Source organism: Oryzias latipes, chromosome 17 (genome assembly GCF_053564925.1).
Source record: "Oryzias latipes strain Hd-rR chromosome 17, Olatipes_Hd-rR_3.1".
Classification (NCBI taxonomy): domain Eukaryota; kingdom Metazoa; phylum Chordata; class Actinopteri; order Beloniformes; family Adrianichthyidae; genus Oryzias; species Oryzias latipes.
Window position 1 is genome coordinate 32,384,674 of NC_136253.1, and position 12,441 is coordinate 32,397,114.

At 35.4% G+C, this 12,441-nt stretch overlaps 2 protein-coding genes across 9 annotated transcripts in view; one reads left to right on the forward strand and one right to left on the reverse strand.

Annotated features, from left to right (window-relative positions):
- Positions 1–4,725, forward strand: part of asic1c (acid-sensing (proton-gated) ion channel 1c) — a 115,636-nt gene extending 110,911 nt beyond the window's left edge. For 7 of the 8 annotated variants that reach the window (XM_011487004.4, XM_078934099.1, XM_023965533.2 and 4 more), the window contains one exon: positions 183–4,669. In XM_011487004.4, coding sequence (XP_011485306.1) covers positions 183–261 — 79 coding nt within the window. In that variant the 3' untranslated portion in view covers positions 262–4,669. Of the gene's footprint in view, positions 1–182 lie in introns of all 8 variants that reach the window. The other variant, XM_020711161.3, reaches the window with a different exon arrangement.
- Positions 4,726–5,684: 959 nt separating this feature from the next.
- Positions 5,685–11,614, reverse strand: cdk5 (cyclin dependent kinase 5). Its single transcript, XM_078934103.1, has 12 exons — positions 11,381–11,614; positions 11,003–11,091; positions 10,864–10,931; positions 10,704–10,764; positions 10,577–10,633; positions 10,387–10,482; positions 10,165–10,239; positions 8,831–8,927; positions 8,081–8,152; positions 7,900–7,958; positions 7,731–7,811; positions 5,685–7,518 (listed from the first exon to the last, which is right to left on the reverse strand). Exons 1-12 carry the CDS (start codon positions 11,415–11,417, stop codon positions 7,432–7,434), a joined length of 879 nt encoding a protein of 292 aa, XP_078790229.1. The 5' UTR covers positions 11,418–11,614; the 3' UTR covers positions 5,685–7,431.
- Positions 11,615–12,441: the final 827 nt, after the last annotated feature.

Sequence of the window (12,441 nt, forward strand, 5' to 3'; positions counted from 1 at the left end):
TGTTTGTCTAATTTTCCGTTAAAATGTTCCTGTTTTGGCATAATTTCTCTTTATTCCTCTTTTTTCTACCTTTGATCGTGTTGCTTTTTTTTTGGTTTTCTGTGACTCCGCCTCTCCCTACATCACTCCTCCCTTAACATGGTTGAACTCGTCTTCCCTGCCCCCCCCCCTGTGTTTTGCAGAGCACCTGTGACACACTCCGGAGTCACTCGGACAGCCTCGGATTCACGCCGAACATGTTACCTCGTCACCCGACTTTAGGCAACTTTGAGGAGTTTGCCTGTTGACAACGCAAAGTAAGGGTGTTGGGGCACATCTGGAGACTAGACAGCAAACTGTGAAACAACGTGCATTTAGCAAAAATAGGTTGAGTTTATGTTGACACAGGTAGTTGAAAAAAAAAAATGATGATGATACCACTTCCAAAACACAACTCAGGTTTGTCTGCCGTGTTAAGACGTCTGTTTTTGTTTTTCTCTTTCTCTTTGTTTTCCAGTCACTTTGGATCATTTACAAAGACTCGGTTTGTCATAAAAAGGAATTCTGACTTATTTTAAGATTCTTAAAAAAAATAATAAAATAATAACAGTAATTGAAGCAACAAACTGTTTTTTTGTGAAAATCTGAGTCAAACTATAAACTGATTGGTTCTTGGGCCTCCGAATGGTTGTCATATCTATAATCAAGTTCCAAGTTTCCAGCATATTCACTGTGATCTTTTGAAATTCTGACTTAGCCTCTCCTGTTGGTTTTTCTTATGTGACTCTGTACCTTCATGTCCAACATCAGAGGCATGACAATCCGCGTGTCTTTTCCGGTTTTCTTTTGTTTTTGGTGGAATTAAATTTCTTCCAGACATGGAAATGGTATTCTTGAAACCTAAAATGATCCAGCTGAGATAGTCCTTTGATTTGTGTCCAGTAATACTGTAAGACTGTATTCCAAACACTGAACTGGTGTTTCGTGTTGCCTTTTGTTCCAATGAAGCTGTGAAAATGCTTCACTACTTAAAGAAAAAAACTGTGCTTACTGATTTAAAAACCCTGTAGGATGATTGATTGTTTGTACATAAGCAAACATTGGGTTTTGTTTCATCGTTTTACTCACTGCACAACACATAAGGTTAGCATGCAACAAGACAGCTTATTATATTTCAATGGCTGTCGTTTTTTTTTTCACAATCTGCTGTTTAGGGAAACGATCAAATGTAAGAAGCTAGTTTGACCCCTTGACACCTCAATTTATTTCCAGCAATGACAAAAAAATCACTAGGGTTTTTTCTAAGTGCTAACTTAGCCCTGATCGTAACTCAGACCCCCCCCCCCAGTTCAAAAAAAATTAAGAGTCGCACATCAGCAAATATCAAATCATTTCTAAAAATTTTGTGAACATGGAAAGTTCTGGTCATTGCTTGAAACATTAATGGGGTTTCTGGCCTTGTCATGTTTAAATGTAAGTACGGATGGGTGATAAAAAGTTATATTTACTCAGTTACTTTATTGAAATGTAGTTTAAAAAAAAGTATTCCCAAGAGATGTTTACCTGCACCTTACTTTTAACTTCTACTGGAGTAGATTTATATGGATAAAAAAGTATTTCACTCAGCTACAATGTCTGTTTACTTTGTAACATAAATAATCAAATCTGAGCAGTATTAGTATCATCATAACTGGTTATTATAAAAAAAGATTTTGTCCAATCCTCATCAGCACTTTGGCAAAAAACGTCCAAACATCGGGGGAGTGGAGGAGCTCTGAAATGTCCACGATGGACCACAAACTTGCTGATTGGAGCAGGGATGTTTGATGAAAAAAAAGGATTTAAAAAAATATGAAAATTAAAGGCCAGAAAACAATATTGGCCAACGTGTGTTTGGAAATATTGGACACCATAAAAATCTGATATTGTGCATCTCTTTTTCATTGATTTAACCAGGAGCTGAAAAAACACATAAAAAGACTTTTGTGTTGGACAGATTTTACTTTTACAATAGCAGGTTATGAAAGTTCAGACACACAAGGTGTATATTTGTATAAACCCCTTTTGTATTTGAGGCTAAAACTTTACGTATAGTAATTATATTTCCTATTGGATCAGACAGAATAGAGAAAAGAGAGTCTTTTATTCTGAAAATCTGTGAGTCTTGGTAATGCTTAAAAGAATGTAACAGAATGTTGTTGTTGCTTTTTTATTTAGTCTGGAAATACAGTAATTTGCACATTCAGTTTTATTTTTTTTTCAGAAGTTTGAAACTGTAAATTAGATGCACTCAAAATGTAACTGAAGTCGTTTTTCCATCTGTTGTTTGTTTCAATATTACTTTGATGTGACATTACTCTTACTTGAGTAACAATACCCGGGCCGCCTCTGAATGTAACCGAACAGTTGTTAAAGGAATGTACAAAAGTTGGCCCAAGGTCCTCCATGAAGCACATTTTGGTGTCTTTCATTAGTTTCCTCTATCTTAGACTGTCTTTGACAAAATGAACCCTGTGCTGTTCTCCAAAAAGACTTGAAACTAGAGGTCAACTCTGGAAAATCATTGGAAAAATGTTAACTCGAGCCAGAATCAAATGTAAACCTCTTGAAAAATTCAATATTTTGATTAGATGCTGTTTACTACTTCAGCAGGCTCCAGCAAGAAACATGCACTGCAAAAACAGGTCAAAAAAGTCACAGTTCTTAGAATTTATATACATATAGGCAAGAAAATCTGCCAATGGGAAAAGAAAATGGCCTTACCACCAAGGATAAGACAAGCTTTCCTAATATAAGACTATTTTCCAATTAAAAAACTTCATTAGGATTGTTTTTTATTAAAAATTAGAACATTTTAAGGGTATTTTTACTTTCTCAAGATGTAGTTTTTGCAGTGTGCAAGAGTCCATATCTCATATTTAAGACAAGAAGTTGTATTTTAACCTTAAATTTTATTTGTTGAAGCCTAAACATCAAATGTTTAGTATTGAACACATTGACGATAAAAGGTTTTCATGTGAGGTTGAAGGGATTGCATTTGTTCAGTTGATTTTTAAACTTTTCCACCTATTTTTTTTTCATCTCATCTGCTCTAGTAACAACAACTTGCTGGATGGAAATGTGTAAATACTTGCAATCACAGGTAGATATCCCTCTTAAAAAAATGTTTGGGTCATTAATCATTAACTACACATTGCCTCAAAGCTGAACCTCAGCCCCATTCGGTTTGGCTATTTAAACAGCGAGTGCATTGTATAAAGTCATCACCACAAGTTATATAAAGCAGAAAGTTACTCCGAATAAGTCACAAGTAGATTGAAAATCTGTAACTTTTTCTCTGCTCTGTGCGTCAGTCTGTTCATTTGATAAAACGTCCCGCTGTCACTCAAGTCTTTGATACGACAGCAACAGGGCTGCATTTGTTAAAGGAAAACTTTTATTTTTCCCTCTTTTTTAATGTGAAGCGTAAATATATAAAAACTGTCGCATTAAGTGGTGTTCATAACACTGTAGCTGTATTACTCTATTGTCTCTGTATTAGATGACTGTTGATGTGAAGCACAAATTCTTGGAGATCAGCCATCACTTGAGAGCCGATGATTGGACATCTGTGGTTGTGGGGGCGCCTTCTGAGGCTCTAGTTTTAACTGTTACACATGATGTGCCCACAGCTCCTGCACGACCATATCAAGAAGACCGGAGCCGGAGACCACTTTCAGGACAGACATTTTTGAAAGCTTTACAAACACACAAACAAACAGAAGTGGCGTTTCACGAAAACACGGAAAACTGACGGACAGATTTTGATTTCATTGCTTCTAGGTAGGATGCAGACGCTGCAACGCGTGAGCATCGCCGTTAAGGTCGGAGAGACTGCTGCCAGTTTGTCATACACGATGATGCTGTTTGCTGTGATGATCTTGAATGTGCCTCATGCTGGGTTAAAGTGTGTAACGGCGACCCACAAATGATTGAAAACTGTTGATGTTCTGCAAGTAGGCAGTACGGTCTCTGTCCCCACCCCCTGCCTTACTACCTGTGTAAACAACAGCAGAGTGTACCTGAGCTGGTAGAAACTATAACTGAACTATTTACGCTCATTTAATAATCCTCCATTGATCGTTACCACATAGCTATGGCCAAATGAAACTAATATTCTCTTGAATGAAGTATATTCAGCCCACGGCTCCTTTTCCTCCTTGCATGATCAAAGTGTGTATTCCTGTATCTCTGGTAGCCACGCTTTTCACTTTGTATTGTCCAAGGTGTAATTCCGAGTCAGATGAATCAAGAATTGTGTTCTCTGCATCCTCCTGGATTGATGTGACACAAAAAATAGCAGAAAACATTTGGAAAGGAAAAGAGGGGGGGAAAAAAGGGTTCCTAAAAACTATCAGCAGCTTCAAGTGAAAGTAGTTTTATACAGGAAGGCGCTTCTGAGGGACCCAGGTCGATTCATCTGGCTCCAAATGCTCAATGTGCATTTACATGTAGATATGTGATTTTAACTCTGAAATGTACATTTAGTAGTTAATACATTTAAAAACGAGTAGTGAGTAGTAAATCGAGCTTTGCTGGACATTTCAAGGTTGACCAACACACGGTATCGAATAATGCGAGAAGTGAACAAATGTGTTGTTTGAGAATCTTGGAAGAACTGACTGAATAAAACATTAAGCAAACGGTAAAAGCAGGAGATGAGTTTTACTAGACATTAAAATGAACCAGAGATGTGATCAGACAAAACTCCTTGTAGCTTTTCTTCATTCTGTCCTGCAGAAGTCCTGGACTTAAGGATTCACATTGTTTTGTCTTTTTTTTACTGCACCTCTGACATGAAAACTCATCTCAAGTTGTACGCACCTAGGAAACGGTGAAAATGAATTTTTTTACATCATAGCAAGAAAAAACAAACTCTTATGGGCTCAAAAAATGTTTCAAAATCAAGACCAAAACACACGTATCTGGGATAGCCAGAGGAAGTTTGCCGATTTACATATTTTTCCCACAATAGAAAAAGAAACTTTTGTTTGAGCAATCTTCATGAAATTTCACACACGTCTACAACCACAACCAAAGTTTCCTTGACTTTTGACCTCAGGAAGAGGCTGCCATCTTGAATAAAAAATAAATAAATATATATACATCACAAAAGTGGCGTTCCTTTAGTGCTCATGCCTTTTTTCCCCCAGAACATTTGGAAAATGTAATGCATGAATTCTCTGCTCAAACTGAATGAACCAATATGAAATACAATATGAACACGTAACGTTAAAATATCGCTGGCAATGCTAATAAACTCCCAAATGCATAAAACATGCTGGAATGAATTAAAAATTTTAATAAAATATAGAAATGGCACTTGAGTTTCAAACTTAACGATCATTTAACAGCTGACCTGTAATCGTTAAATTTAGTTTGGTACTAATTTGATCAAATGCACAGATGTTAATTGTTTTATAATATATATTTATATACATCCATAACCTTTTAGTGAATAAAACTATATGTGATCACAGCCATCTATTTGAGGAAACTAGAGCGGAAAATGTAGTTAAAGTCAACAAAAAGCTTTGTGTTTCTTGTACTTTCTTAAGTCGAACTGTGTTTTAGAGCATTGATTTTCAGATTACAGTAGAGACATTTGGGCCAGCCTAAGTGAATGTATAGAACAGAGGCAAAACTTTAAGAAACATTCACAAACATAAAATCAAGCAAGCAGATAAAAGCTGATTTATTGCAATTGTATCTAAAACTGTTAAGCAAAGCAGTGAATGTATTTTAAAACATTCCTCTATCATCTTTACTGGAATTGCACACCTACCACGTTTCTTTTTTTTTAACATGCAATTCATGTTTTCTACAACACTTGAAAGGACAGAATAGACAAGCTATTTACTTTGAAAGAAAAAGCAAGCATGTTTTTTTATGCAGAAGTCATGAAATACTTCCTGGTTTAAACTCACAGTTAAATGATATGTCACAAATTCAACCAGCAAAAGCAAAAAAAACAAAAAAAAGGCAAAGTGCAAAAGCTGTAAAAAAAAAGTACAAAAAGCAAACTCTCCATATAACTTAATCTATGTGCATTCAACTTTTATTTTAAATACTGAAAAAAAGTGGAATTTAAGAATAATTATTTTAAATTCTCTACACAAAATGCTTAACTGCCAAAGTAAAAGTACTTAAAACATCCTTAATAAATACATGCAACTGGTTTTACCAACATCAGTAAAACTTTAACTTCTTAGAGAGCTGCTTCAGATTGCACTCAGTATTTTCACTTTTATAAGAAAAAAAGCAGTTAAATTTGAAATTTTAAAAAAAAATGCAGCAAGTTAATGTTACTATGACAGTTGTGTAACATGGAAATAAAAACTAGTGATTTTTTTTGCCATTTATAATTATAAAAGCATTCCAGTAAACCATATAAACATGATAAAAAAAAGCAATGTGTCACTATTGGTCATTTAAATATATAAAAGGCTTTTTATTGAGGATTAGCTGTAATCTGGACTGCCAGCGTTTAGCATGTCTATTCTGTGACAAAGTGCCCCAAAACCATACAAAACGGAAAATCAAAAGCCAGACCAAAAGAATGAAAAGTTCCTTTTTCTGGGAATAAAGAAAACTGGGATCAGAGATGAAAGAAAAGGATGAAGGGGGTAGTGTAAGCGGTTTAATAATCTGTGTTCATAAATAGAGGCCGAATATTTGGTTGCAGTTTCAGTTTTCAGAAACAAAACATTTTCTCTGAAGGTCTTTTGTTCCGTTTTGCTTTGATGAAACCCAAATAACAGGAAAAAAAGCTCTAAACCTAAACAAAAAGGTGAAGCATTTTTCAGTTACTAACTGACATTTGTCTGTCGTGTAAACCCGCCGTCTACAACGATTAAAAGTAGCTGTCTTAGTTAATTACTGGACAGGAAGGTATTTAATAAAAAAAATGTTCCGATTCGTCCGAAACATCTCCAATGACATCCAGTTTTTTCAGACTCATTTCCTGCAGGGTTTCATTTCTTTGCTTTTGCATGAGGACTCAAAATGAGTTCACCTCATTTGAAAAGCCAATGCTTTAGGTTTTAAAGTAATTTAGCTCATGGCAAACTGGTACCATGTTATGAAGTGAACTGTAAACACTGCAACTTGCAATTTTTCTCTTTATTTTATGGTCTTAAATTGATTTTGGAGGGGGGAAAAAAGAGAAATAAATTAAAGACTATAGAATGTATCTAATGTTGTAAATCAGGAAGCATGTATAAAATGGTTCCAATGTAAAAAAAAATAAAAAATAAAGTACCACTGAGGCTTTGCTTCACACAGAGGCAAAAGCGAAGCGTTTGAAAGCCAGTCGGGGGATTTGCCTTATTTGAATGAGTCCTAACTACCAGACAGGTTGAAGGATTATTTATTCATTCTTGCAGCTCCAGCTCGGCGGGGGCAGCGCAGCCTTTATGGTGGGCAGAAATCGGCAAAGTAAGGGTGCTGCAAGGCTTCCTCTGCAGAGATCCTCTGGACAGGATTACATTTCAACAGATTCTGGATAAGATCAAAGACAAAAACTTTAATGAGCGAAAAACATTCTTAGAAAAAAACCCAAAACAAATTCCAAGTATCACTACGTCAACTCAAGTGAGTGAAGTGAAGTACAGGATTTTAAACAGCGTAACATGTAAACTCCTCAAAGATCACATTAAAATGAAACCCCCTATAATAACTCAATATATAAAAAAGAGGCCCGTTTGGAGTACCTGTAGTAAATCCCGTCCTGTATTACTTAGTTTTGGAACCACGTTAACCAGTGAGGTGGTTGCTGGATACATAGGATATGGCTGGCAAGAAAACAAACAAAAAAAAAGAAAATTGTTAGCAGTTGATTCAGAAAGTAAATTGATATAAAAGTTGGATGAATTAATTTACCTTGTAATCTGGAAGTTTTGTCATTGTTGGCCACTGCTCCTCCGTTGGTGTACCCAACAATGTATCAAAAACACTTAAAGAAGAATGTTTCTCAAAGCAGATTATTATTATCATACAATGGGAATAATTGGCTTTTTACTGACAGTGCATGTAAAAATATTGAAAGAAAAAAAGAAAGGATATCTGAAGATCCTTTTTAATTGGTCGTCGACATCATTGCCTGGGAATAAAGGGCGCCCGGCGTTTGCCAGTTCTGAAACACGGCAGAATAAGCAATGAGGTTTCATCTGGTTTCTAAAAATGCATCATATGTTAGACAAAACAGGAAGTGCTAGACAGCTGATCACATCTTTTAATCCCAGGTTCAGAGCTTCTATATTTAAGCCCACGGCTCCACCATTTTCCTTTCTTTTTTTGAATCTCCAACACATGAAATGCTTTGTAGCTGGCAGCAAGGCTGAATGTAAACCATCCTACACAGCTGATACGTTGATCCTATAGATTTACATTAATTGCAGAAGACAATATCCCAACTAGAGTACAAGAAAACCTGTGTTTGATATTTATGTGCTCGATGCTGACGTCTTTTTCACCACCGCAGTATGATCATTTACTTATGCAAAACCCAATTCCAGACATTGCATACATTTACATTCAGTGGAGGACAGAGGATGTAAACAGGCATAATTCAGGAAATGCATACATATTTGGAGAGAAAAGCGTTCCTCCTTTAAGGCAAAATAAAACAAATCAATTCCGGTTGTTATTAAAGGGACAGTCAGTTTAAAATAAAAAATAACACAAAATGTTTTCTGGACACGGGCAGATTTAAATGATCCGTGTTCTAGCCGATTTGAAATAGACATCTATTATAATGCATATAGTTAAGATTTATCTCCTATTTAAATCAAGTCACAAATTACACACTAACCTGCAAAAATGCATCCAGCTGACCACATGTCAATGGAGGTAGAATAAAGTTTAGCACCAAACAGCACATCTGGAGGTCGGTACCACAAAGTCACCACCTGCAAAAATTACACTGAAGTTCAGAAGCACTGAAAAACAAGGAAAGTACTACAGACATGGTTCTGTGCGCCGCCGTGCCTCTGAGCTGGATTCATAAATGAGATTCAGTTGTAAGTACAAAACAAGCACATCTTCTACAGAACTAATTATATTTATGCAGGCATTTCCCCCCCATATTTTGTTCAAATACTGCAGACAAAAGGGCACTGTTCAGCAGAAGGACTAAATATAAAGCAACAACTGAAATCTTCTGCATTTTAAAGAGTGAGCGCTGTTTAAAAGTCGCTGTTTTTCAGCTAAAAATGTGCAAAAACCACCCTAATTGCAGATGTAAACGATGTGACTGAAACACAACTCTGTCCTTAAAGGCCATTTCACAAATAAAATAAGTTGAAAAATATAATTTCATTAACCGAAACGACTTGCTTTGCTCTCATTTCATTTTTGGTAAGACTGAATGATGCAGAAAACTAAAACCAAAACTCGAACTCAGGGGTCTGCAAACATGTACCTCTCAAAGAGCCATTAGGGTCAGTTTCCCACAGAAATGAAAGCACAGGGAGCTGCAACACTAAGGGGGGTTGGAAAAAAAATGGTTTCGCCGAAATATTGCGATAGTTCATTTGGCAATACATGTATTGATTCAAAATGCTGTCAGGATATTTATTTAATTATTTATTTTAATTATTTATGAGCGTTATCTTTCCTTTGATCTTTTGACCATTTTACACAACCTTGAATAGACTTCTGTCTGTCAAACACCCAGAATTAAGATGAGTGAGATGATGGAAACAAATTCACTTTGATGCAGACTCCTGTCTACATAGGGTCATTGTAACAGATAGTTCACAGGATAGTAGGAGTGTCCTAACGCAAATTTAATTAATTTTATGCAGAAATGGGTGGTTTTAGTCTAAGAAAAAAAAAGGTTTTTTTTGGGCGTTCACGCTCCTTTCTACCTCCTGCCCACTCGCGTTACCCGACGGTGTTAAAGGCACCACGACAATCTTAGAACATGACCGTTATTTTACTAAACCACAGAGAGCCTCAGCATAACCATTCCTGCCTGGCTATTTCTTAATAGTTAAATTATTAGTCAAATTGCTTCGAACAAAACTCCTTACTCTTCAAATAATTTTAAAAAAAAAGAAGCCAAAATATCTGCATATTCAAGTCCTACAATTTTTACCACAAGTGGTCACTTATTAGCTTCTGGTGCCATAAGATACAACCAACCTCTGCAGAGTAACACCTCACTGGAATACCAAAAGCTCGGGCCAGCCCAAAATCAGCAAGCTTCAACTCTCCATTCTGCACAAGCAGAGAAAAAAAAGCCATTATTACTATCGTTTATTTGCTTCAGACAGACTAACATTACACAAATACTCAAACTACTCATTTACTGTAGAACACAGATGCCGTAGTAAAATCAGTATCCAAATATGAGTAAACACTCACTCTGTTAATGAGGAGATTCTGAGGCTTCAGGTCTCTATGAAGGACATTTCGACTGTGACAGAAAGCTAGACCTTTCAACAGCTGGTACATGAATGACTGCAAAGAAACAGATGTGTATTTACGGTTCAGCATATATAGATTGTTACTACAGGATGTTATAACTCAAAAGAGCTGAAGATTTATCTCTAACCTTCACAGTTTCAGGATCTAGATCTCCATTGCAGCTGTCAAAATATTTCTTCAAATCCTGCATTAAATGTGTGATACACATTAGATTTGAAAGGGATCAGAGAAATGTACTTTAAGTAGTAACTCACCTGATCACAATACTCAAAGACCAGGGTTAACTTCTTGTCACTGTGCAACACATCGTGTAATCTGATGATAACAGAAAAAGCCGTGATGGTTACTGTCCTTATTTATACTACGATGTAATTCACCGTTTAATTAAAACTATAATATTGACATTGAACTGACCTGACAATGTTTTTATGCTTTAGTTCCTTCAAAAGACATATTTCCCTCAAAGCAGAACTCGGAACCCCCTGAAAAGGAATGATTTGTGTCAGTGTTACTTAGCTTGCTAAAACTACATCTGTCAACTGTGTTTACAAACCTCATCGTCATCGTCTAGTCTGACTCTTTTTAAAGCCACAATTTCGTGTGTTTCTCTGTTTTTAGCCTTGAAAACAGTCCCATAAGTACCTACAAAGAAAATTACAGTTCGATCATTTTAATTTGGTAAAGTTTCCGAATGACAAAAGAGCTAAGTAACTATTCATTTATTTCAATGTTTAAAACATTAAAGCTAAAACATAACAAATCTTGGAGCAATAACTTGTTTAAAATCCATGCAAAAAAATGTTTTCTCAGGTATATGATGGTAAGAGTATTGATTTTATAAAACAGAATATTAAAAACATAAATCGGTATGCTTGCTAGCATTAGCTAAAACTAGCTAGCGCTATTTTTTAAAGATTTAATATAAACTTACCCTCTCCTATTTTCTCAAGCTTTTCATATTTCTGCATCTTTTGGCAAATAAAACCGGCCCAAAAAAAGCCAGAAAACTAATATCGAACTAACACCCCAAAACTGGGGTGGATACAAACACAGGTTAGCTCCAACCGTTAGCCTTTATCGACACTTGCTGCTTCGCTCGCAGACAGTCCTACTGCAATTTTGTGCCTGATGGCCATCTAGAGGCTTGGAGGTGCGCTGCAGCTTTCTGACGTGCAGCAGCACTACCCCCTTTATTTATTTATTTATTTATTTATTTATTTATTTATTTATTTATTTATTTATTTATTTATTTATTTATTTTTAATGATTTGTGATTTCCCGTGACTGGTATGGTAGCATTTCTATTGCATAATTAAAAATGTATTGACTTTTACTTTTAATTATGCAACAGAAATGGACTGGATGGACCAATATTTTGTCATTTTGAATGTGCATATATTGAAACACTTAAGGTATTTACGGGGGAACAAAGTTTGAAGTCCTTAAATCTCAGTAAATGCAAAACAACACACAACCAAATAAAAAATAATGGATTTTTTACTATTGTTTTAAAGAATATTGTTTAAATTATTCGATAAAGTGAAGTTAAAATAATAACTTTTGCTCTATTAATGTAGTACTACATTAATTAAATTAATTAAAATGCTAAAAACAGCTTTTAAATTTGACTCCAATAATCTTCTTTTTGTATCAATTATTAATTTAAAAAATACCCTTCCAAATCAAAAGTCAAACTGCAAACACATCAGCTGCAAGCCTTGTGCTGATTTGTTCAGTTTATGTCACATGTGGTCAATTTTATCATCCATGTAATAAATTTGAGTAAGGATAGCAAATACATGAAGCTTTTATGCTAGTATGTAGACTTCAGCTGCAAGATTAAAAAAGAAATGACCTAATAAAATGGGCTGTTAAAGACAATAACTCAAAGTGGGTTCAATAAAATAATGAATAACTAAAATTAGAAATCGTCCAAAATAAGAAAAACTAGCAGGGCTTTGTAAATATAAGTAGAAAAGCTCATATGAGCTT

Excerpts from the sequence above, each read along its gene's own strand:
- cdk5 (XM_078934103.1), bottom strand. The coding sequence starts at position 11,417 with ATGCAGAAATATGAAAAGCTTGAGAAAATAGGAGAGG. Across the intron at positions 10,483-10,576 it reads TAGATCCTGAAACTGTGAAG|TCATTCATGTACCAGCTGTT; the intron begins GTTAGAGATAAA and ends GTTTCTTTGCAG. Across the intron at positions 7,812-7,899 it reads CAAAACTTCCAGATTACAAG|CCATATCCTATGTATCCAGC; the intron begins GTAAATTAATTC and ends TTTTCTTGCCAG.